We start from the raw sequence: 24697 nt of genomic DNA, 5'->3' as shown, positions 1-24697 counted from the left end.
GAATTTGATTTTTACTTGTATTCTTATCTCTACTTTATATATATTTAACCAAGAGTTTACTGTTTTTTTTCTGTACTTTCTGTATTTATTTAGCTAAGAGTTTATTGTTGACTGTTTTTTCTGTACTTTCTGTATTAATTTAGCTAACAGTTTATTGGTTATCCTATACTGTATTTTTTTTATCCCTCATCCAACTCATCCAAATAAGATAAAAAAGTAGTTCTGGTATTTCACCGTGAAGACAGTTTTGGGCTTTATGGTCACTTAAGCTGTAAACCCAACATTGACACAAAGTCTCTGTGTCAACCTTTAAACAGATGCTTATTTACTCTTTGACGGGTCCCTATAGAGTAAACCCCTGTAGCCATCAGGTTGGATGGCCACTTATGTGCAGAGCCTGTTCTTATAACGTGTAGCCTGACGTTAAAGAGGCTGGGGGGGCTGCACTTTAAGCAGATGCCGAGAAACATTAGTGTCTATTTGGAGTCCTGTTTCTAGAAAGTGATGGATTTACGTCCAACATTCACTCCGATTTTAGCTCAGTTTATCTCTCCTCCAAGTCCTGAGGGAAATATGTGTGTCTTTATGCTCTCCAGCTGATTGTGTCTGTCTGCTTTTAGGCGGAACAGAGGTGGGATTTTTCATTATTGTATAATTATGATTAAAGATAATGCCACATGCTGCTCATGGAGGAATTGCTGGGTGTCTGAAAATCCTAGACAAGTCATAGAGTGGGGTTTAGACCTACTCTATATGTAAATCTTCTTAACTGTTGTTAAGATTTGGCACTATGAATAAAATGTAATGGAAGTGAATAAAATAACGCATTACTATTGAAAACCGTTGCTTAACAAACATACCTGAACGCTAGTGCTCTTGAATGGCTCCTTCACTGGACGGCGGAGGTGAGTTAGATAATGTCGCTTTGTGTTTAGTCAGTTTAACAGCGAGAGCGAGGTGTCGTCTCTCATATATGGACAATAATGGACTGTCATGTTTTAGAGGGATGTAGGAGAAGCGTATGTCGCTCCGCTGGCTGGATAACCTAAGTACATTTAAGGAGGGAGGTGTTGTGAGTCTCTTGAAAACACAGGTACACTATGGTCAAATCATTGACTTTAACGTTAAGGTTCAACGTGTCAGTTTAAAACTAATGTTATAAAACGCAACAGTCATGCAAGAAGTGCTAATGTTGACATGTTCAGATGTTGATACAACTGTACAATATAGAGGCTGTTGTTTGTGTATTTGTCAACTTGGAACAAATGTGAGTGCTTAAACGTCGTGTGTTACGGTACAATAACGAGCGCGAGTCAACTGTTAACTGAGCAATCACTTCACATTCTGTAACCACAGCAGCGTCACAACTGCACGTGCAACTCCTTTAAGTGTCCCCTATGTCACAACTCCCATTCATATAGGTTCCTATCACAATAGGTTCCCAACTGATCCAACTACAACTGTCCTTTTGTAAGATACTACAGCATTGCGTACAATAATACCACATTCAACTCTAACACTGGTGCAAGCGTTAAACAAGTAAAGAAGGATTTTGCAGCATGTAAAAACATTAAAGTTGTGAGTCAGTTATGACAAGGGTCTTCAAATAAAGGGACTGAAGGAACACTAGACATATAGTAGTTTAAAAGAAAGAAAAACAAAAGATAAAACTGTATTAAAAACAAACACTAAAATAGTATTGTGCTGATGTTAGAGTGCAGCATGTGGCTCAACCAGAAGTGTCTTGAACATAGCAGCTACTGTGTCAACTACAAGGAAACGTACATTTTAAGAATCGCAACTAATCTCATTTGATATTCAGTCATCAGTATCTAATTTATATCTGCAGGGAGCATTTGAACAAAAAGCTCTTCGTCCTCCACTACTGCAGGAATTATCCATTCAGCCCAGTTTGGATAAATAACAGAGACACCCAGTGTTTGCTCTCACAGTCTCATTAAACAGAAGTTGTTGTCTCCCTGTTACTGAGCTCTAACAGCCTCCAAATAAGTCTGTTTTAATTCTTGGTTAATGTTTTTAAACATGTTAAACGACTTGTCTGTCATTTTGAGATTGATAGAAAGTGACTGAAAACCATGTGTGCCTTTTCTTCCTCCCCAACCGGTCAACACAGATGTCCGTCCTCCACAGAGCTGGGTCTGTCTGACTTCCTGTCTGTTATAGGGAAGGTTTTCGTTGCCACCGTACTCTACGGGGGAATTGTTGGGTCTATGTTTATCATAGGGTGTGGTCTTTACCTAGTCTGTAAAGTGTCCTGGGATAACTTTTGTTATGATTTGGCACTATAAATAAAATAGAATTGAATTGAATGTGGCATCGATCAGTTGAGTGACAAAAAGGAAGAGCAACCATTTTGGCAACCTAATGATTGGTTAATTTACTCATAAAATTCTCAAACATTTTCTGGTTATGTTTTGTTTCATTTAAAATGCAATTGGACAAAAAGGATGTCATCTTCAAATTGTCTGGCATTTTACTAATAGAAGGACGGATCAGTACAATAATTCATAATGAAAACAACCGTTTGTTGCAGCCCTAATGCCTAAAAGTGTTGAAAAACGAATCCCAAAGATTGTCGTCATTGTACGTGATGTGACCTTTTTAGATATGTCTTTCTGTTTGATCAGTGACTAATGCATAAACAAGGATTCAGTGTAGCATGTATCTACATTTCAACAACAAACTCCATCAGATGACGTGCTTAAATTACTCAGAGAGAGCTTCTTTATTGCACCATAATAATCATTTTTTACACTTGGACTTGTGAAACAGGGAAGGAACCTCCCCACAGTTAGTTTGAGAGTGCAGAGCTTTGAGAAGGCGTCCATTGATAAGCTTCAGCCCTGACTGAGCTCTCTGTGTGAAGATGAAGATCGCTGTGCTGGGAGCCACTGGACAGACTGGACATCATCTGGTCAACCAGGCGCTGCAGCAGGGTCACACGGTCACCGCCATCGTCAGGAACCCGGGGAAGCTCACTGTGCATCATGATAATCTCAAGGTAATGTGACACTGAGTTTATGTTTTGGTTGTTGTGTTGTGCTGCTGCTCGTTGGGTTCGAAGATCAGTCACGTAATAAATGTTTTATTGTGTTCAAATGAGGGTTGTGTGGGGGAAAATCTTACAGACTGAATGTGTTTCTAGAAAGAAGCCACAAATGTTTAACGTCTGGGCGTGATACTGTGCACACAGCAGTGCAGTTAACAATGTAGACTTAAATGCAACAGGGCAAAGATCAGCCTATTGTTATTCTATATTTGTCTTATTGTCAACAAATCCCATGAAAAGACAAAGGTCGACAAATGTTCATATTAAGAAGTAACTCCTGATAAATCTGATTCCTCTGTTCCATAGAGCTCCATTGTTTTTTAACAGTGACACTGTACTGAGTCAGTCAAGCATACACCACATGGTTCTGTAAATATTCACAGCACAAAATCTGTATTAATCCACAGCTGAAAATATTCCCAGACAAATACACTATTTACTCCTGTTTGAGTAACGTTTACTAAAAACACTAAAATAAATGTGAAATTGTATCTAAAATATTAGGTTATAAGGTGCCTGTGTGTTGCATGGTACTTAAAAGTTAAAAAGCTACAATAAGGCAACTGGGGGAAGGAAGCGCCCCCTGACTCAGCAGCAGTGGCTGGAAGGGAGAAAGCAAAAAAATTGGGGGGGGACTTTTCCTCTGCTGTCCAAAGAATCAGGGCGTTTACAGGATTTTGGGGGTGCTTTAAAAAATAAAGTAGCAGGTTTTTTTATGTGAAATGTAAATGCATACAATAACCACCACCTTGTGCCAACATGAGTGAATAAAAAGCATATGATTGCTCTTATCAGTGCATTTATATGTAACTGCGCTGTTTCTGAGTGTGCGTTAGAGACTGAAATGGAAATAAAAGGAATGAGTGAAGATAAAATGATGGCTTCATGTAGAATCAGGATATTTGCTAAACTGGTAAATATAATACATCATTCATTAATTCATTCATCTTCAACTACTTGTCCCTTTCGGGGTCGCGGGGGGCTGGAGCCGATCCCAGCTCGGGCGTGAGGCGGGGTACACCCTGGACATGACGCCAGTCTATAAATATAATACATACTTTTTCAAAATCTTGGATACAAATTTAGCATGATTACATTTTGTCCGTGGCATTCTCATATTTATTGGGGCATTTTTGTCCTTTGCCCCCCTTAATATCTGACAAGACATACCTTTAAATAAATCCACCCGCAGCAGGATTACATGATTAACAGGGAGAAATGTGAACTCACTTTCCTGTAAACATTTAATGTTGCAAATCTTTGGTCAGTTAAGATTAAAGTGGAAAGAGCTTTGGTTTAGTCTTCAGGAAGAACCAATGGGCTTTGGGCTGAAAGACAGGCTAACCGTTCATTATTATTATTATCAATGCATCAACTGTAATTTCTGCAATTTGAAAGGCATCCTCTGTTAAAATATATAAATAAAATGGATCAGTCCTAAATGAATATAAAATGCTTGATTGTCAACAAAGAGGGTCCTGATTGTGCACTGCTCTTAATCTGTGTGAACAAAGTCAAATTCACCTCTGCATTATTTGTGTTTCTGCTGCTTTCAGGTGGTGGAAGCTGATATTTTCTCAGCAGACAGTCTAAAGACTCACTTCAAAGGACAGGATGTGATCATGTCCTGCCTCGGCTTCCCGGCCTCCTTCTTTTCGGGCGTGACGGGCTACACGCTGTCCATGAACAGTGTGGTCAGCGCCATGCGACAGGCCCAGGTCACCAAAATCATCACCATGACCTCCTGGTACACTGAGCGTAAGTGCAGCACATGTCATGATGAAAAAAAAAGGGTGCAGAAAATTGCTCTTCACACTAATATAAGCTAAGAAAAGATAGAAAAGCCTTGAGTGATCCACAGAGGGGAAATTCAGGTGTTGCAGCAACACAAGGACAGAAACAAGCCCAACTCAATAGACATATTTATATAATAATGTATCATATAGTTTTGTAAAGTGTATATAGGATATCTGTTACATTACAAGGTACACTGTAATAATCAATATTGTATTAATGGATTGTTATTATAAAGAAAGGTTTTGTTGGTGCACATTTCTGGTGAAATAGTGGAGATTTCAAATAATAATTTCACTGTGTTTTTTTAACTTTTTTGTTGAAAGCTAACTCTGGAACGAGGTCAACTTATCTCATCCGGTTCCTCCTGCTGCCGATGATCCGAAGCGTTCTCACCAACATGCATGAGATGGAGCAGTTTCTACAGAAGACCGAGGACGTCAACTGGACTGTGGTTCGCCCACCTGGTCTAAAGAACCTGCCGGCTTCAGGTAAAAACAGACACGCAGGGACCTGATTTTTATTTCATCTTGTTGAAATGTTGGAGTCAAAGGTTTTTGGATAGCTCAATGTATCCCTCCATAAATCAGAAATACTGTCAACAGCCATAAAATACAGTTAGTGTAAAAAATGTTTAATAGATATCACCATGAATCTTTCCCAGGTGATTGCTTACTGTAGGACAATTGTTTTTTTGTAATACAAGTTTTCTGAAATTGTCCATTTATATATGCAAGTTAGGAATTATCGCAAACTGTTGGTGAATTTCAGAGACATTTACAGACGCAAACAGACAAAGTGTAGTAAATTAAACACTTAAAGTGAGAAAGAAGACATGACCAATGCATAAAATGTTGACTGACGTTTTTGCCTTCAGTGTCTCGCAATGAAATCAGACATGTCACAGTCTGATGAGGCAGTGTGAGCGTCCCGACAGTCAAGAGTAGAGATCCTTGCCTCTATCACTGCCACAGGAAAGTTTTAATAAACTGTGGGTTAAAAAAAACGAAACACAGCAGCTGATTGTTTCCTCCAACAAGGTCCAGCAGAGGCGCTCGGTCCCTCCATCTCTTTTCCTTTTCGTTGTTTCTTTTTCTTTGTCCGTGAAATAAAGCTGGATTTAAACAAACTGGACATTTAAGTGACTCTCCCACTGCTGGACAACCCTACGGTGATTTGCCGGATCTGCCTGAGGGTGTGTGAACGCACCCTGAAGAGGCATTCTGCCTCAGGATCCACTCTGATATAGTTCAAGCTTATTAGCATGTGCTCTCATTTCTTAATGCAGACAGTGTTTATGCAAATAAGTGGGCCTAATTTTTTGTTAATGCTCTTCCTTCCCTTGGGATTTTTCAGCTTGTATCAGCATCTGTTGTTTTATGTCCCGTTTTCCATCTGTGTGTCCTCTACAGCTCAAGAGTTTCTGACTCATGAAGGATACTTTGTACCCGACAGCAATGGTTACCCTGCCGGCAGCGCAGTGAAAAGAGGAGACGTGGCTCGCTTCATGCTCTCTCTGCTCAACAGCAACGCTTGGGTCAAGAAGGGAGTCGCCATCACTACCAAATGAGAAAGCAGAAGCCCGTGTTGCCATTAATAAAGGGTGCCAATACAAATTTACTCACAACCCCCTGGTGATATCGAGCTATTTTTCAAATTTTGAGGTGTCAGCCTTTGGGATTTTTTGCCTTCAATCCCAATACAAAAGGTTTTTTATTTAGGATTTACACACAGTCCAATTCAAATTGACTCGGCTCTCTGGTGATATCGAGCCATATCTGACCAGAAATATCTGCTTGTGACCCCTTGGCAAATAAATCCCAAACTGTCTTCCTGGTTAGGTACCACCAGGACTTAGTAAGAAAATTAGTTGGCAGTTTACCCTGCCTTATAAAGCGTACCTGTCCTATGAATGGAGGGTTCAGTGCACTTACCTGGGACTGAATTATGTGATTTCAGACACATGATGGCGGCGTTGCAACAAAAAATGTTCATTTACTCTGCTCTGTCTGTCATAGCACTTTGTAAACTTTTGTTTTTAAAGGTGCTATATAAATAAAGTTAATCATTATATGCTTTTGAAATACAGCTGTAGTTGCCTATTATATCAGTTCTGTAAAGCATAATAAAACTGATGAAGATCATTTTTGCTGCAAGTGCAGAATGAGAACTTTTCTGCATATGGGAGTTGAAGTCATCTGGGGTTTGGGAAGTTCAATAAATGCTTTTGACTTCTGAGTTATGGTTGTACTAAATACTGCTTATTAATCAGTAATGTTTATATATATAGTAGGTTTCGTATTTCTCCAGTATCTAAAGGGCAAACCAAACAGAAACACACCAAAGGTATCATCTAATATTTGATTAGTATTTTACTGTATTAGCCCAAAATAGTTAAAAATCTCTAGACTAATATAGCAGCAAAATTAGGAACGTCTTATTTTCCTGGAAAACTGCAATAATTATAATAAGAATAATTATAAATGTGTTGATTGTGCCCCCCCCCCCTCCCCTTGTTCTGCCTAGTCCCGCCCTACTGTGCTATGATTGGCTCGCATCGTTACCTCGACCCGTCTTTGTGATTGGATGCCATGGTGACAGGCGTAGTGCTATCGTGCTAGCCTATCGTGTCGTAAAAAGTTCACTTTTCTGAGGAGTTTCTGATTCAAAGTTAAGTTTGTTTCAAAAATCTGTTTTGGTATTTTACAGGATGAGAAAACATGACCCTCTAAAAAAACCTGCATACCAAAAAGTACATTATAACTTTATGCTAGCTATGCTAACTGATTAGCCGCTCGTCAATTAGCTAATTGTTAATGAGGGACAATTGATTTATCAATTAAAAATACCCTAAATTGGCTTTTAACAACTTTTCAACTGTTTGTGTTTTTGTCATTTTATCAGACAAAAACAAGATATAACATTTATGCATTTATCATATTTGTATTATTACTTTAGACCAACAACTAGTATATTTATCAATTAAAGAAACGTAATGTATCATTTCTGAGGGCTTATAGGATACCTACTGGTACTTGTGTGTCTCAGATATGGGGAAATTGAATTTTATTATTATATATTATTTATTACTATTTTAGTGTGTGAGACTCAGCACTAAGCAAAAGTGAAATGAAGTTACTTTATGTGACTGTCCCCTTTTATTGGGTTTAAACATTTAAGCGGTCAAAAGAAAGTACTCAAATACTTAAATATACTCTAATGAATGATACAAGGCAGTATCAGTTGTTTTTGGGGGAGGTGTTGTGCTTTTCTTCCAGCCTGCCATGAACAGACCATTTCAACACTCACTGCTGCAACTGAAACATGGAGGTGTCCTCATTCGGCTCACCATCAGGTAAAGTGTCAGCACCGTACACGCACACACAGTCAATCCTGGCCTCCAGAAAAACAAAACACGTGAAGAAAAACAAAAACACATGCAAGCTTCCAACACACCACATATGTTTCCCTCTGGCATTTGCCATTTTCCCTTAAGACCAGTCTAGTCGCATCAAGTAATTAGCTGAAGTAATCCACTTGTAGCTTGGTGCCTTTATTATACGATCACGTCGAAGGGACTAACACACTAAACCAGCTTCAGCACAGAACAAGGGAGCTTCATATATGAGGCCTCTGTGGTAAGTTACTGTGTGCTGCTCTCATTCATCCATCTGCAGTACGATGATCGGTATCTTTGACATCCTGCAGCTCTGGACCTGATCCTGGTGGACTGGTGGAGGATGAAACAGAGCAAATGGCCGTTTGAATACTCGTTGAAACTGAAAGCTAAACAACTTTGGAACTGGTGACTGGATAAAGGGAGTGACCACGTAAGTAAACTTCTGATTTCATTTAGCAAAACCTAAAAGGAGCAGATAAAGAGAGATAATTAGATGTCATAAGTCCCAGTTTTTATTTCAGAAGAAAGTCTGAAACCTCTTCATACCCCAGACCTGGTTCAAGCGCTTCTCAAAGTATATTTCTTATAATGTAAAAATACCAGGTTTGCCTTGTAGTACAGTCTTTTTATCAACATTTTGGCCTGCTGCGTAATATCTTTACTTGTGATGAAAGCTACCAATCTGTTACTTTAAATAGGTCAAAACCAGCAAGAAACTTATGTGCAGTGACAACATGTTCAGATTTAAACACTCAATTGATTGAGATTGGGTTTTGTAAATGAAATGATTAAAGCTCACTTGTTTACCTAGAACAACAGATGAACATTTAAAAATCTATTTCATCAAAATAACTTCAGGGCCGTGAAGATGTTTACTGTGTCCTCAGTTTCATAGGTTGCTTCATTTAAGCCTTCGTAGAACTCAGATAAAAACAGTCTTTTGCTGCAGGATTGAGGTCAATCACGGAGATGAGGAGTGAACCATCAGATAATGAGATTAAGAGGTCGAACGTCCTCCAGCGTTAGCTCTCCTGCTGCTCAACTCTCCACTCTATGAATGAACAGGTTTCTTTCTGAGGCCAAGCCTTTTAAACGTGTTTGAAGAGTCTAAACCTATTTCTATGGCCAAATTTGTGGCTCAAAAAGTAATTCATCTCTTTTAGGAAGCAGTTTTGGATTGATCTTGTTAAACAGTACAGGTAAATACATGTTCATATGTTAAATCAAGTAGCTTTTAACCGATTTGATGGTTGTTTGGTGCTCTAAACAGGAAGCGTCATGGGATGTGGCGTCTCAAAGTCCCATCAGTTCCACAAACACTCCGGAAAAGGTAACCACGATCCTCCAGACGTGACTGATACACCTGTGTATCTCTCTTAACCAGATTTACAAACTCACCACAACGTCCTGGCTGTTGTTTGCTAGTTAGGCCCTGTAACTGTAATCTTCTCCATTATATGTGTTATGTTCATGTATCTGGATTTCTTTTCATCTTTCTGCTCTGCTGCATGCAGCCGTCACAAGTAAGTCACACCTGTCTTATCTTGTTTGTTGTGTCGTTGTTTGCCAGATGTTTAATGTGAGCTCAAGCCGCACAGATCAGGGGCAGGTGGAGGTAAAAATCAAATGTCCAAATGAAGCAGAAAAAAAAACGTATAGATAGTTCACTCAAGTTGAACTAAAGTAAAGGTTACGTCCATTTACTTGGAAAAGTTTGAAAATTATAAAAGTTGCAAACAAAATGGAAGTTTTCAAAGTTTGTTAACTATTTGATTCTTCAATTTCTGATATTTTTATGATTTGTACTTTATGTGACGGGATTTGAATTTCAAAATGATACTAATGTAAACAATAACTTTCAGACTTTAACTGATAAACCTCATAGTTAAAGTCACAAGGCATGCGCTGAAATTGAAACCTTTTATACAGAACATATAATGCAGAAAACGATGCTTGGGGCGATTTAACTTGGTTATTTTTATCAGCAATTAAAGTTTTATTTAGCTATTTAATGTATGTTTTTTATTTTCTCATTGTTCATTTCTAGAATTGGTTGTCAGGGTTATACATTGTTTTTATAATGTTAAATATTCTTCACTAAAGGTAGTTGGAAAAATAATCTTGCTGACTACCCTTGCATAGTCGTATCAGAGCAAAATCGGTGCACAATCCACATATTTTCATTCCAGCCTAAATTTCACTATATTTGCCCCTGTATCACGAATCTGTTATTTTTTTCCCCTTATCATATGATCATGACACCACAGAAAGTTTATATTTCCTGCAGCATTTGATGTAATTTCTGATCACCTGTTTGTGTTTCAGCTATAAAATCTGCCGTCCTGATTCAGCGATGGTACCGCCAGTATGTCGCACGCACAGAGATGAAGCGGAGATGCAACTGGCACATCTTCCAGTCAATCGAATACTCTGGAGAACAGGCTCAGATAAAGGTAAGACGCCACCAGAGATCCAGTTTGGTTTTGCACGTGTGCTGCAGAGATGATGATAAAAATAACAGCTCAACTTTCACGTCTCCTCCCCTGTGCAGCTTTATAACTTCCTCGGCTACCTCATGGACAATTTCACACCTGCAAGCAATGAACGTAAGATTTTACATTTCTGATGAGAACCTTTTATCGGCTCAGGAATTTCTTGAATCTCTTGAGTTTGAGCTGTCGTCTCGTCCTTCCTTCCAGGGAATTTGATCTCGCACATCTTCAGAGAGAACGAGGTCTGTCGGGACCCAGAGTGGGAGAGGTACTTCTGCTACAAAAACATCGAGGTGCCAGAGATCTACTCAGGACCTCACCTCATCTTCCCTCTGACTGTGGAGCAGGTGGTCGGGCTGGTGGAGGCGTTCAGGAACAAGAAAGTAGGCGCACAGCGCGGCTTTCCAGTCTCTAAAACATTCTTATCTCCATCACAGCGCAGTAGTATCATTGCACAAGATTGAGTTTAGTAGAAAAATATTATTTCATTTTGTTTTTTATTGAGCCAAATAAGGTTATACATACATTATATCTAGTGTCAATGCCCTTTTACAACTATATGAAAGAAACAACATCAAAATACAGTATATCCACAGATATATAGCAGATATAGGACTGAGTTTTGAGAATGTCAGAAATAAGCAAATGAAATAATAATAATAATAATAATAATAACTATGCTTAAATAAAATTAATTAGATGGAAAAAATTGTGTGCATATAAAACATAAAATACTTTTTTTGAACATTGCTGTGTTGCCATGATAGTCTCCCTAATAAGTTGGAAACTAGCCTGATAACAGACTTTTTTCCAAACAGAAAATTTATATTATATTATATGGATTCATGGATGAATTTACATACCCCCCCCCTCCCCAATCCTGACATTGGATCTGCACTCCTGAACCTTGTAGATAAGAAAGAAATGTACTTCACTAAAGCAGTTCATATTTGCATTGTGGATGATCTTTATTTTGTTGACAATCTCAGGTCCCCAACAAATATGATTTGCCTTAATATGAACTTTGTATTTTAACTGCAAAAGAAATCATCATAATGTTCATGAAACTGACCAATATAATCGTCTTTATGAGCTTTATAAGGAGTTTTCTCATCAACAAGGATTTCCAAAAACAGCAAATCAACAGGGAACTGAAGCCCATGATCCTAATTGAGAACTAACAAATTTTAATTTCTTTACTATCTTACTGAGAAGCAACCTTTAAATGAAATGTTATTGTTATTGTTGTTCTGTGCAAAAAGTAAGGAGAAAATATGCTTAAACCAAAATATGTCAAAAACTGAAATATGAAATGTGCTCACGTGTCTGAGACCTTCTTACTGACAAGACTCTCTCCCAGTAGCAGCTGCACTCGCGTTACGTCCTCCAGCTGCTGCTTGAGACGTGGAAACAGCTCCGGATGTTGCCAAACATAAACCGCGTCTCCACCTGCCACAGCAAAGAAATCACTATTTGTGGTGAGATTCAATTGATTTATTATTTTACCAACGTTTGATTAGCAAAATTCAGCTTTTAGGTTGGGAATATTTGTTGGTTTTCTTAATCTTCTGTTATAGTGATCTGAATATTTGAAGTTTTTTAACTGTTTGACGGACAAAATAAAATGCTTATATGTTTAAGTGTGCTCTGATAAACTGTGATTGGTATTAACCAATTTAATTCTGCTCCTTTCCAAACATACAAAGGGTTTTTAATGACTCTTGCTTCAAGTGTAATTTTTTTTTTTTCATATGTTTGAAATAAAGCATTCATTCATTCATTCATCATTAATAAAACTAGTTGCTTGTCACAGCTGTGGTCCAACTTATGCATATGAGTATACATTTCCAACCTCTTCAGAGTCAAAATAAGCATTCTTATCCATATAAATATTATTAATCTGGGCAATCTCCGATTCTGCGTCACACTTCTTTCTGTTTGCTGTTTTAGTTTTGTTTAAATGTGCTTCATTATTTTATGATTGTATTATTATTGTGTTTTGAAACGTGTTCATGTATAAACATCATATATCGTCTTCATTCCAGGTGATTTGCACGGACAGCTGGAAGACCTGCTGCTGATTTTCTACAAGGTACAAAGTGACTTCATCCTTTGAAAAAACAAATTTTACAAAAGCTGGAATAACTGAACTGAAGATGTTTTTGTAAAGCAGTTATTAATTTAAGAGAGGCGTCTACGGACATTTTTATTGAAATTGTTAAAATGCTAAGATTTTATTATTTTAATCAAAATACTCTCCTCCTGTACTTCAGGGCCATAAAGTAAATCAGAGGGCCTGCAACTCTAATAATGAATCTGTTGATTACTTATTCATTAAATTGATTCATAGTTTAGTCCATGAAATGTAAAAGACAGTAATGCGTATTCATATGTCTTGTTTTGTCTGACCAAACCTCCAAAATATTCCATTTAAATGATGTGAAATGAAAAACAGCCAATTCTTACATTTAAATATCAGGTTTTTTTCTGGCTTAATCAACTTGAACGATTAACTGACTTATGTGTTGACCCTTTAACTCAGCTTTATTTCTTCACATTACAGAACGACATGCCATCCTTGGAGAAGCCCTATGTGTTTAACGGAGACTTCGTAGACCGAGGGAAAGACTCCATTGAGATCCTCATCATCCTGTTTTCATTCCTGCTGCTCTATCCGAGTGAAGTCCACCTCAACAGAGGAAACCACGAGGACCACATAGTCAACCTGAGGTAATACTGAATCTAACGCAATTATATAGCACTTTTCTCGTCTTAGTGACCACTCAAAGCTCTCTATAACACAAGCATTCACCCATTTACGCACACACATCCATACACCAGGTGGTGGCAGAGACTACCATGCAAGGTGCCTCCTGCTCAACATTCACTGTCACACGCCAATGGCTAGAACCAATAGAGTTCTGCAGGGATGTCATATTTTTTAGGCCAACCCAGAAGTTAGCATTCCCTTGACAAAAAGCCAGTGAGAGTTTTTAATTGGATTTTGGATTATTGCAGAAAATAAGATCTGAGGTCAAAAGTTTTCAATCGTTTTGATTAGAAGCAACACTTTTATGATTTTTTAAGCATAAATGTAGTCGCCAGAAGTAGAAAGCTTACAACCGATTTTGCTTGTACGGCGTGATGACGTATGTGGTCTCATTTAGCCGCTTGTTAGCAACTTTCAAATTCATGAGTGGGGTATTTACTGATGTTTTTATCTCGTAGAACAAAACTTTAAAATCTGTATTAACCACAGACCTTATTATCAAACACAATACATTTAAAACACCCACTGACTTTGAGACGAGGGAACAGGAAGTGTAAAAATGCTAACAGGCACTCTATTAGGTTTCTGGATCAGCCAGTGACGGAGATGACAGTGAAGCGGACAACAACTCAATTTTTAACTGCTCTCTGTGTTTCTCTGGCTGATGTAGGTACGGCTTTACAAAGGAGGTTCTAACTAAATACAAGGTACGTTTATATCACCACACAAACCTCAACCCACTCCTTTTCTCTTCGTTTACTGCTCGGTATTAACTCATCAAACTAACCAGCACAACCACAATCTATTCTACCTTTGGAGAAGCAAATTTAAATTGGTTTCAGTCACCTCTGCCTACACATTCCCAGTTAGAGGGGAAGGTTTTTTAGTTATTCTGGCTGATTAGACCTCTGCTTGGGTTGAAGGTGGGCGGGGCTTTGATGAGAATTTGATGGGAATTTATGAGGTCAGAAATTTCCGTCTACCAATAAGATTGATACAGGTGTACTTTGTCCCGCCTTAACAGGTGAAACAAAGCTAACAGTAGACTCAGGAAGATGTCAATCAATCACAGTAGACACAGTCCTGAGAAGAGGTCTTATCAACCAGATTACCTGAAAACACCTGTGTGGGTGTTCAGGGGCTTTAAGCTTGACATAGCCTCGCTTCACTCCAGTACAGTACTGGTCACTCCTGCTCACTGCTAAGAGGATTTAAGTCATTAAATGTCGGCTTCTGATGAGTCAGAGGTCGAGGTGGTCCAAAGATGTCCCAAATGTTTTAGATTTATTGTCCTTTGTTTCGATAAAAGATAGTTTGTATTCCTTCAGTACAACAATAATTCAATCAAAAACACACATTAAACTAACAATCTGAAACATCTTAAGACAGGAGTCACAAGCTGCATAGACTACCAAGAATTGCTAAAAAAAAAAATAAGTGATAAGTAATTATCATCCATAAAAGAAGTTCGGATTTTAATTTTAGAAAATTAAATGCTCTGTTTCAATATTTTTATTGGAAGCATTTGTGCAAAAATCTTATATTTAAGATTCTCAATAACTTCTAGTTCGGATGTGGGACTTGTACTGGGACTGTACTATACAATCTATATTATTTGAACTTTCCCCACACTCATTTTATTTACTATTTTTCCAAACAGATAATTATATTATATTATATGGATTAAATCAGAGAGGGTGGAAGAAAACCGGCAAAACAATGATACAAAGAAAGTAAATGCACCAAAAAATTTAAATAAAAACCTTGATCCTTACTCAGAAAGTACAAAAATATAACAATGTTTATACAAGAATAAAGAAAAATTCAAATAAGTTCACTAAAAATCCACAATATGGACTGGGAGTTTTGTCTAGGATGGCAGAAAAGGTGTGAGACTTAAAACTTGTTTAAATTAAGTAATTTAATTTAAAACACGAGAAAAAAACAAAATAGTACAAACCTAAATAAAACTTGTAATGCAACACCCCCCCGAAAACAACAAACTATGAGAAAAAAGCAGGCGAATACGGCAGTTTCCTGTTTGTCCTCAGATGCACGGCAAACGGATCCTGAAGCTGCTGACGAAGATTTTCAGCTGGTTGCCGTTAGCGACGGTGATTGACCAGAAGGTGCTGGTGCTCCACGGAGGGATCTCTGACACCACAGACCTCAGCGTCCTCCCCAGAGTGGACAGACACAAAGTGAGTCAGTAAACGCAGATACGTTCATTTTTTAACGTGTTATTTTGAAAGTCCCTGACGCCTCTGCTCTCTTCTGCTTTTCTCAGTACGTCTCAGCACTGAGGCCTCCGAAGAAGAGGCAAAAGAGCGCAGCGGGGTTGTCCATTGACTCGGACATGGACGAGGAGGTTTGGACCCCCAACAAGCTCTTCCAGCGCCGCACCTCCCTCACCTTTCCCAGAGCCTTCTCCCGCGACAACTTCCAGAACCGCTCGCTGCAGGACTTCTCCGACCGGATCAAAGTGGACGAAGTGGAGATTGAAAAGAGGAGACAGTCCATTTATAACCCGAGCATCAACAGGCCAGAAAATGAGACGAAACCGTCTGTGACCTCAGAGTCTGTCAACGAAAGTGAAAATGAGTGGAAGCAGGTGATGAATAAGTAGTGCGCTGAGGTATTTGCGCAGATACTTTAAGATAGGACACCAGATATATAGATATATTTATAATGACTTAAAATAGGGCCCTGTGGATTTTTTTAACAGGGCTTTAATAATAATAGTTATGTTGTTTCATTAGAGGAGGGTTTTATTTTTAAATGATGTACATCTCATTTAAAAATGAAAGTCATCAGTCATACTGGCTTCAAGTTAGTTGTTTGTTAGTTAGTTTTTGTCCCACGTTCATGGAAAAAAGTTATTTTGATCTGAGGTTGTGGCCTTTGTGTCTCGGCTCTGTTCCAGTGGACTAAATCAGTCCTGAGTCACAGCCTGATAAACGCTCCATCAGTGATCAACACTTACCTGCTGTGGATCGTTGCCTACGTAGGATTTAACATGGTGTAATCCACCTCGTCATTAATCCCTCTGCCCTGAGGTCACCACCATCACCACTTTTTGTGTAAATCACTGTAAACATAAGTTAAAAGCATCTTAAAACTACGTATATATGAGTAATTAAAAAACATTATTTTAGGATTTAATTGTAAAAATTTGTCATTTTCAATGTTCTTATTTCAATGTTTCTTTAGTACTTTTTAAAGCCTCTAAACACCCACACAGGTGTTTTCAGTTATTCTGGCTGATTAGACCTCTGCTTGGGTTGAAGGTGGGCGGGGCTTTGATAGGAATTTATGAGGTCATAAATGTCCGTCAATCAATAAGAATGATAAAGGCAAAACAATTGGATTGGTTGTTTGTCTAGGAAGACGTTTCACCTCTCATCCAAGAGGCTTCATCAGTTCATTTACGCAGCTGACCAGGCTGGGACTGGTCCAAAAGTCTGGTGTGGAGATCCAGTTATCTAACCTCTGGTGAGGGCGTTCACAAGGCCGATGATGTCACTAGAACCTTTGTGCTCCAAGTGCCAACAACAGCAGTTGGAGTGACAGTCGTTGGTGGGAAGTTGGTTTCGACTTCGTTAGTGCTCTACTGAGTCTTAACGACAGTCGTTGGAGTCACAGGAGGCCATCTGTCAACAGTTCTTTGAGGTTAGATTGTTGAATCTCCTGGGAAGGGATGAAAGGGCAGCATTGTAAATTGGAGATAAGTGGTGTCTCAGACCTCCTCCTCTGTTTAGCGATGGTTTTTCTACTTTTACATAGATGGCTTCTTTTACTCCTTTTTCAAACCATTTGTCCGCTCTGTCCAGGATTTGGACATTGTTCTCATCACAGAAGTGGGCTTTCTCCTTGAGATGTAAGTGGACAGCAGAGTCCAGGCCTGAGGAGTTAGCTCTCCTGTGTTGGGTCATGCGTTTATGCAGTGGTTGTTTTGTTTCTCCAGTGCATTCCTTGTTTCATTGAACAACATAAACCTTGCTTTTGTGGGTGTGTGGTGTTCTGTCCTTGGGATGTACTAGTCTCTGTCTGAGTGTGTTACTGGGTTTGAAATACACAGGGATGCAGTGTTTGTTGAAGATCCTCCTGAGTTTCTCTGATACCCCAGCCACATATGGGATGACTATGTTGTTTCTCTTGTTTTCTTTTCTTTTTCAACCACTTTGGTTTTCTTTCTGGAAGCAGCTGCTGTTATCACAAAAGTCCAGCTGGGGTAACCACGAGTTGTGAGGGTGCCTCTCAGGTGCTTGCATTCTTCCCCTTGGGCCTGTGAGCTGGTGGGTACGTTATCAGCTCTGTGTTGCAGTGGTCTGATAACTCCAAGCGTGTGTTCCAGGGTGAGATGAGAGTCAAACAGTAGATATTGGTCTGAGTGAGTGGGTTTTCTGTAGACCCCAATGTGGAGGCTCCGTTCATTCTCCATATGAACGTCACAGTCTGTCGTTATAGCCCAGTAGAGCACTAACAAAGTTAAAACCAACTTCCCACCAACGACTGTCACTCCAACGACTGTTGTTGGCACTTGGAGCACAAAGGTTCCAGGGACATCATCGGCCTTGTGAACACCCTCACCAGAGATTAGATAACTGGATCTCCACACCAGATATTTGGACCAGTCCCAGCCTGGTCAGCTGCGTAAATGAACTGATGAAACCTCTTGGATGAGAGGTGAAACGTCTTCAAAGACAAACAGCCAAGTCCAGTTGCTTTTGGCTTAAATTTCTTTGGGGATACAGGTGCACTTTGTCCCGCCTTAACAGGTGAAACAAAGCTAACAGGTGTCTTAGGAAGATGTCAATCAATCAAAGTAGACACACCCACACAGTCCTGAGAAGAGGTCTAATCAACCAGGCTAACCGAAAACACCTGTGTAGGTGTTTAGGGGCTTTAAAGACTTCTTATCCCTGCTGGTTTAAAAGTTGAGATCATTCTTGTTTATTTTTGTTCACTGAAAAATCTGCAGGTTTAAAGTCAAATCTCTCCCTTCCGTCTGTTCCAAACATCTACAGATCCTGGACATGCTATGGAGCGACCCGATGAACCAGGACGGCTGCATACCCAATGAGGTGCGAGGCGGAGGCTGCTACTGGGGCCCTGATGTCACCGAAGACTTCCTGAACAGACACAACCTGCAGCTCATCATCCGCTCCCACGAGTGTAAACAGGAAGGTTACGAGTTCTGCCACAACCGTAAGGTGAGCTCAGACACTGACGGCCCGCAGACGCTCTGACGTTTTCACAGTTTACTGAAACTGTTTTTTATTTCACTTAGGTCCTCACACTGTTCTCCGCCTCCAATTACTATGATGTGGGAAGCAACAGGGGGGCCTACGTGAAGATGGGTCCAGATCTTGTGCCTTATGTAGTTCAGTACCAGGCCAGCAGCATGACCAGAGAGCTCACCGTGAGACAAAGGTACAAAAAAACTACATCACAGTGCGCATCAATCTACGAGGGCTGCAACTAGTTCATCTGTTTATTAGTTTTGCAATTTATCATTCAACCTTTCAGAAAACAGTGGGAAAGTTACACTTATCCAGAGATGAACGTGACATCTCAAATTGCTTCTTTTGTCTAACAAATATGTATTTGCAATGAACAGTTACACAAAATGGAGAGAATTAGCAAATCCTTTTTTTTTCAAAGGTTATTTTTTTGTGCAGTTTTCAAGCCTTTTAATAGATAGGACAGACAGGGAAGGGGGGGACGGGGGGGGGGGGGGGGGGGCGTGCAGCAAAGGGCCGCAGGTCAGAGTCAAACCTGCCTTGAGGAATTTCAGCCCAGGTATATATGCTTATTTGCTTTTTTACTGAGAGTTAGGTGACAAGATTGCAACTAGTAAGGTTACTAGCAAAACAACATTATTCTGCCTTTAATTCTGTTCATTATCTGTTATATTTGTTGTGTTGTCTGTAGTGTCGGGCGAGCAGAGCACTCAGCCCTCAAAGTCCTGCGAGAGCAGCTGTTCGCACACAAGTCTGACCTCATCTGTGCCTTCAAAATAGTCGACAGCAGTAACACAGGTGTGTAGTGTGACTTTCATGAACCAGTTCAGTCTTCAGAGGATCAGGTGGGACTGAATCCTGTGACAGATCTATTTTCCCTTCTCAAAGCACAATGTGTGGGAGAAATGTGAGCTCCCAACTTTAATCCCCATTCAGAACAGATCCTGTGGGCTGAATGAAAGTTTATTTGATAGTTTCGCAGAAAGATTACTTTAATTCAGCCAACATCCTCGTGTCTCAATGGGTAAATGAGAAAGTATGTCATTTTTATGTCGTTCACCTCCTCACTTTTAGTTATTTTACTGCAGATTTACTGCAAGGTCACTTTCCAAATCCAATTTTTTTTAATGTGCTATAAATTGTATTATGGCCCTTAGGAACAGCAGTTAAAATCTTATAACAATAAGATAATCTTATAATATATGATCTTCTCTCATTTTTTTCAAGAGAAAGAAAGCAGTGTTGAAGTTACAATAAGATGTGTGATAAGATTTAAATGAAAGGTTTTGATGCTTTTCTTGGTCAAAGGTTTTGCACCTCCCAGTTTTGTCTTTGCTGGCTGCTCGTCCATATTCACCATTTTAAAAAAGTATTTAAAAAAAAAAGAAAATAACTGTAACGACGGCAACAAAGACAAATTAAACTTGTTCAGTGTAGTGCCGTGAAAATCTTTAGATTTAAAGTTTATAAATCAAAATGATATACAATATATCTATTTTCAACTAAACATATACAGCTACAAACATTTTGATGAGCATTCTTTAAATGTCTTACAGTCAAAGCTTCTACATACAAAAGATGAGGCTGTTTCTTGATATCCTCAAACATATCTCTGGCACTGCTTGTTATTTATTAGATGACATAAGGTGTGTGCCAATACTAAGATATGAGCAAATGATGGCCGATGATATTGATTTATTTTTTGGGCTTTACTTTAGGTATTGCTATTGGATGTTGATTGTAGGAGTATGCATTAAACTGATTGGAAGAAAAATCAGCACTGGATGAGAACTGAACTGAACGGGTAACATTTCCACCTGTGTCAGGTTATGTGGGTCTGAACGACTGGGCCTCTGCAGTGGAGAGTGTGATGCACCTCGGGCTGCCCTGGAGGATGCTACGTTATCAGCTGGTCACCAACAAGTCCAGTGACGGCATGATCGACTACAATGAGTGGTTCAACGAGCTCGCCATCAAAGGACCCAACACGGATGTGAGTTACGGAGCAGGATATAGATGATGGTCACAGAAATACTAGTATCTGATTCAAAGATATCGTGCAACTTGTGTTTCCTTATGGAAGCAAAAAACTGCACCCTCACGTGTTTGTGTAGTGAACAGTTTTTCATCCCTCTTACAAATTTTTTTTGCTGAATGACAAACACTTGTGACTTAAACAAACTAAACATAAACATGAAAGCACTTGTTTTTCTTGCAGCACATTGACCAGGGTCTGCTTGAGACGTTGTATCGCCACCGCTCCACCGTGGAGACCATCTTCAGAATCGTAGACTACGACAACTCAGGTAAAACAATCATTGAAACAATGTTACATGTTTACTGTGAGCATATATACTGTGTATACACCACAGGCTTCTTTCTGCTTTTAATTAGCAGATGTTGTTGTTCTCTTGAGTCTTAAGCCGTGTCTTGGCGCCATGTCAGCATCTTACTGTGCCGACAGTGTTAACCCATCACTGAAGCGAGTGTTTATACCTGTTCTGTTTAAATTTCAGAGCCTCCAGCAGCAGGGCAGACTATGACTGACACTGAAATTGTCAGTAAATGTGCAGTGTAGGTTACAGTTTGCCTGTGAGTAAACACTACAGCCGCTCAGTGCTCACGTGTCTCGCTGCTGGAAATTGAGAAAAAAGTGAAAAAAGAGGAGTTGTGTGGTTCAACTGGTCCACCCAGGTTGCAAAAAGTAAATAAATCTATTTTTTTAGCCTTTATACTAGGCATCAACCTCATGTTTCATAGTGTGTTAATTCTTAAAAAAGTACATTCATGTAACTGCTTTGGGATTAATTCTTAATGTAAACATTTGTAATAATGCAGCAGGTTAGAGGGTTCCTTTTACAATTTACAGCATTAGTTATTTCATTAGTAGCTTTACTATTATTAATATCTATAAATGAATCAATATCGAATCAAATCAAATCGAGACCTTGTGAATCGGAATCTGATTGATTCAGGGAATGTATGGTGAGGTTGTAGGCAATAACCAGCCCTAACACTTGTCGACTTTAAGCGTAAATAAATGCTTCGATGTGCACAAGATGTCTGCTCTGTACAGTCAGTAAGACCGAGTAGTGGAGGTGTGTCGGGGTTCTGTAAAGAGTATGTTGTTTCCAGGTGGAGACATAACAAACAAACACAAACACACTCGTCTACTGACCCTAGCCTCCATTAATCCACCTGTAGCGTGCCAAACATGCCACATAAGAGTTCAGCCTCCTGAATCCTCCCACTTAAAACACGGATTAACCCACTGATCTACTGCCTCCCCATCCCCCACTCATGATCACACTTTGACCTCTTATCAGCATCTGCCTGTTTTCTGTCACTGCATCTCTAATCTCCTCTTTTCTACCCTGCATCTTTAACCTTTTAACCTCCTCTTCCGCCCCAGGCTTCATCACCATCGAGGACTTCCGGCAGACCTGGAAGCTTCTGAGCGTCTACCTAAAGATGGAGATCACCGACGACGCCATCTCCGACCTGGCCGTCACCATCGACAGCAACCATGACGGCAGCATCGACATCGAAGAGTTCATGGAGGCCTTTCGCCTCACGGACAAGAAGAGCAGGCTGGAGCGAGGACGCAGCATGTTCATGGGGACAGCCAACGACCTCACCAAGCTTGAGGGAGACCCCAACATCTGAGCAGAGAGAGAGAGACTCAGCTCAGACTCCTCGCTAAGGCAGTGGAGGGGAGAGGAGAGGAGGGGGAGAGGGAGCCAACGCAAGCTGCTTTAATGACGCACATGGCTACGTAGGATGCTGCTGAGCAACAGATCACATGGGATTAGAGAGAGGATATAGTTGAGGGTATTTGACAGCAAATGTTCATTTCACATTTGGATGCAGTTTTAAATCCACTGAGGAAGTGTGGGTGAAAAAGAACTGCATGGTCTCTTATATTTAGTAAGTATTGTTAAAAACTGCTGCAAACGCAATATCCACAAACACAGAAGCAAAAAGGCATCGTATTTAGACTCCATGATTATTCAAATCAGTGGTGGAAAGTAACTACGTAGATCTAAGTACATTTATTCAAGTACTGCACTCAGGTACAATTTTGACACACTTGTACTTTACTTGTGTATTTCTATTTCATGCTACTTTATACTTCTAGTCCTCTACATTTCAGAGGCAAATGTTGTACTTGAACTTCTCTGCACTACTGCACTTCTCATAAACAAGACATTAAGATACCAGAAACTAAACAAAAAGTACATTATATGATAAAACAATTGCAATTTCAGTTGCACTAATTAATTTGTAACTTAAATGTTGCTGGTGCCTTAGCAGTAGAAGTATTTTAACTTCTAGAGATGGAGTTAAGTCTGCACTGATGATGTTTCGTATCAGTGCTAACTGCCAACGACGTCCTGGGGTCCCTCCTCATCTCAGGCGGATTTCAAACCCTCACTTTGTTCAGAACAGAGAACTGCTTTTATTGGTTTGACTTTAAGGATGTATGTCTACCTCCAAATCGTTGCTTTGAATCCCACAACAGTTGCTGTGTTTTATTAAAGGGATATTTTGGAGAACCTTGCTAGCTGTTTCCCTCTGTTTCCAGTCTTTATGCTAAGCTAAGCTAACCAGCAGCTGGCCGTAGCATCAAAGTCAATCTAATATAAATCTTCTTATCCAACAATCAGCAAGAACGAGAACAATAACCAGAACTACTCCTTTAAGATATCGAGACAACATAGTATTTTAGTTGTTTAGTTGTAATCTTCTATTTCCATTGTTCTATAAAGTCCCCACATTATTTAATATCATAACTCATCTACATGAGACACGAGGACATGTGTGTGCATATATGTAAAGTTTTGTTGTATGTAAAATGTAAATGTTATTGGAGGTTTTTTTTGCATGCTGACCATGTAAAATGTGTACTGTAAATACACCTTAGTCAAATTTCTAGCATTCATCTGTGCGTAATTGATGAATGATCATGAATTACATTTTAAAAAAACAGAACTGATTCGAAAGTGGAATTTGGGGGAAAAAATACATGTAATAAACGATGTGCTTTCCTAGAAGGCGTTTAGAAAATGCCTGATTCACGGAACACAGAGCATTTTGTATATATATATCTTCAACCGCTTTTTTAATTATATATATATATATATACACACGTAGCTGTAATTTAATATGACCCAGCGATTTTATTATTAATAATAATTTGCTGTTTGCAGCTGCAGGCATTTAATGCGGTTTTCATTTTTTTGCTCCTCTTGTTAAGGGTGCATTAAATACAGGGAGCACATTTTTAATTAATTATTTTTAAATATGATTTAAGTTTACACATCAAACAACATTAAAAAAAACAATAATATACTGTAGAGCTGCAACAAAATTAATCTGCTATCATCATTTCCCAGTTCAATCTGTTTGATTATTATTATCATCATTAATGGCAAATAAAAGCATGAATTCCTCTCTTATTTGAGAAGTTGGCACAAGGGAGTGTTTGACATTGGCTTTTGATAAATGACTAAATGAAACTGTTTATCAAAACAGCAAATTTCCTGAATATAACCAATTTATTGGAGAATCGTTTCAGCTCTACAATAAAAAGTTGTACTATTCAACCAAAGATTCATTACTAAAAGATAAAGTATATTGAGCCAATTGTCTATTTAGAAAAAACAATCTAGCCTAATAATCAACCATTTTAATGAATTTCCTCAGAATTAAGGAATTACACAAAGGCTTTCAAATTAAACAACATTTAAATCCCTGACCTTATCATAAACAACTCAGTGATTTTGTGTTTGTTTTGTCTTTTTGCATTACACATCTCAACTCATATCAAATGATTGTTAACAGTTATGACAGATAGCCTACAAAGTCAAATTAATTTTCAGGAACACCAGCAGGGGGCACACAAGACCTTATAGTTAGTAGGCTACA

The 24697-nt window shown here is 39.1% G+C and overlaps 2 protein-coding genes across 3 annotated transcripts; both read left to right on the top strand.

Moving 5' to 3' along the window:
* The first annotated feature begins 913 nt into the window (after positions 1 to 913).
* Positions 914 to 7046, top strand: LOC310945766 (flavin reductase (NADPH)-like). 2 transcript variants are annotated; one of them, XM_083911972.1, is made up of 5 exons: positions 914 to 1093; positions 2888 to 3022; positions 4627 to 4828; positions 5191 to 5355; positions 6277 to 7046. In XM_083911972.1, exons 1-5 carry the CDS (start codon positions 1022 to 1024, stop codon positions 6432 to 6434), a joined length of 732 nt encoding a protein of 243 aa, XP_083768098.1. In that variant the 5' UTR covers positions 914 to 1021; the 3' UTR covers positions 6435 to 7046. The 2 variants fall into 2 exon arrangements, with proteins under 2 accessions (XP_083768098.1, XP_083768099.1); XM_083911973.1 differs by having other exon boundaries at positions 960 to 1093; positions 2794 to 3022.
* A 2496-nt stretch (positions 7047 to 9542) lies between these two features.
* Positions 9543 to 22435, top strand: ppef2a (protein phosphatase with EF-hand domain 2a; the record flags this gene model as incomplete). Its single annotated transcript, XM_083912247.1, has 16 exons — positions 9543 to 9594; positions 10590 to 10717; positions 10816 to 10870; positions 10964 to 11139; positions 12120 to 12234; positions 12802 to 12848; positions 13320 to 13486; positions 14197 to 14233; positions 15578 to 15727; positions 15814 to 16137; positions 18554 to 18739; positions 18817 to 18959; positions 19461 to 19567; positions 20596 to 20762; positions 20988 to 21075; positions 22182 to 22435. The coding sequence occupies 16 exons, from the start codon at positions 9543 to 9545 to the stop codon at positions 22433 to 22435; spliced, it is 2196 nt and encodes a 731-aa protein (XP_083768373.1).
* Between the last annotated feature and the right edge of the window lie 2262 nt (positions 22436 to 24697).

Source organism: Echiichthys vipera (genome assembly GCF_963691815.1).
Source record: "Echiichthys vipera genome assembly, chromosome: 4".
In the NCBI taxonomy this organism is placed as follows: domain Eukaryota; kingdom Metazoa; phylum Chordata; class Actinopteri; order Perciformes; family Trachinidae; genus Echiichthys; species Echiichthys vipera.
Note: the sequence above shows the minus strand (reverse complement) of the source record. Positions and strands in the feature narration are given on the sequence as shown.

Excerpts from the sequence above, each read along its gene's own strand:
- LOC310945766 (XM_083911972.1), top strand. The coding sequence starts at position 1,022 with ATGTCGCTCCGCTGGCTGGATAACCTAAGTACATTTAAGGAGGGAGGT. Across the intron at positions 1,094-2,887 it reads TGAGTCTCTTGAAAACACAG|ATGAAGATCGCTGTGCTGGG; the intron begins GTACACTATGGT and ends CTCTGTGTGAAG. Across the intron at positions 5,356-6,276 it reads AAAGAACCTGCCGGCTTCAG|CTCAAGAGTTTCTGACTCAT; the intron begins GTAAAAACAGAC and ends TGTCCTCTACAG.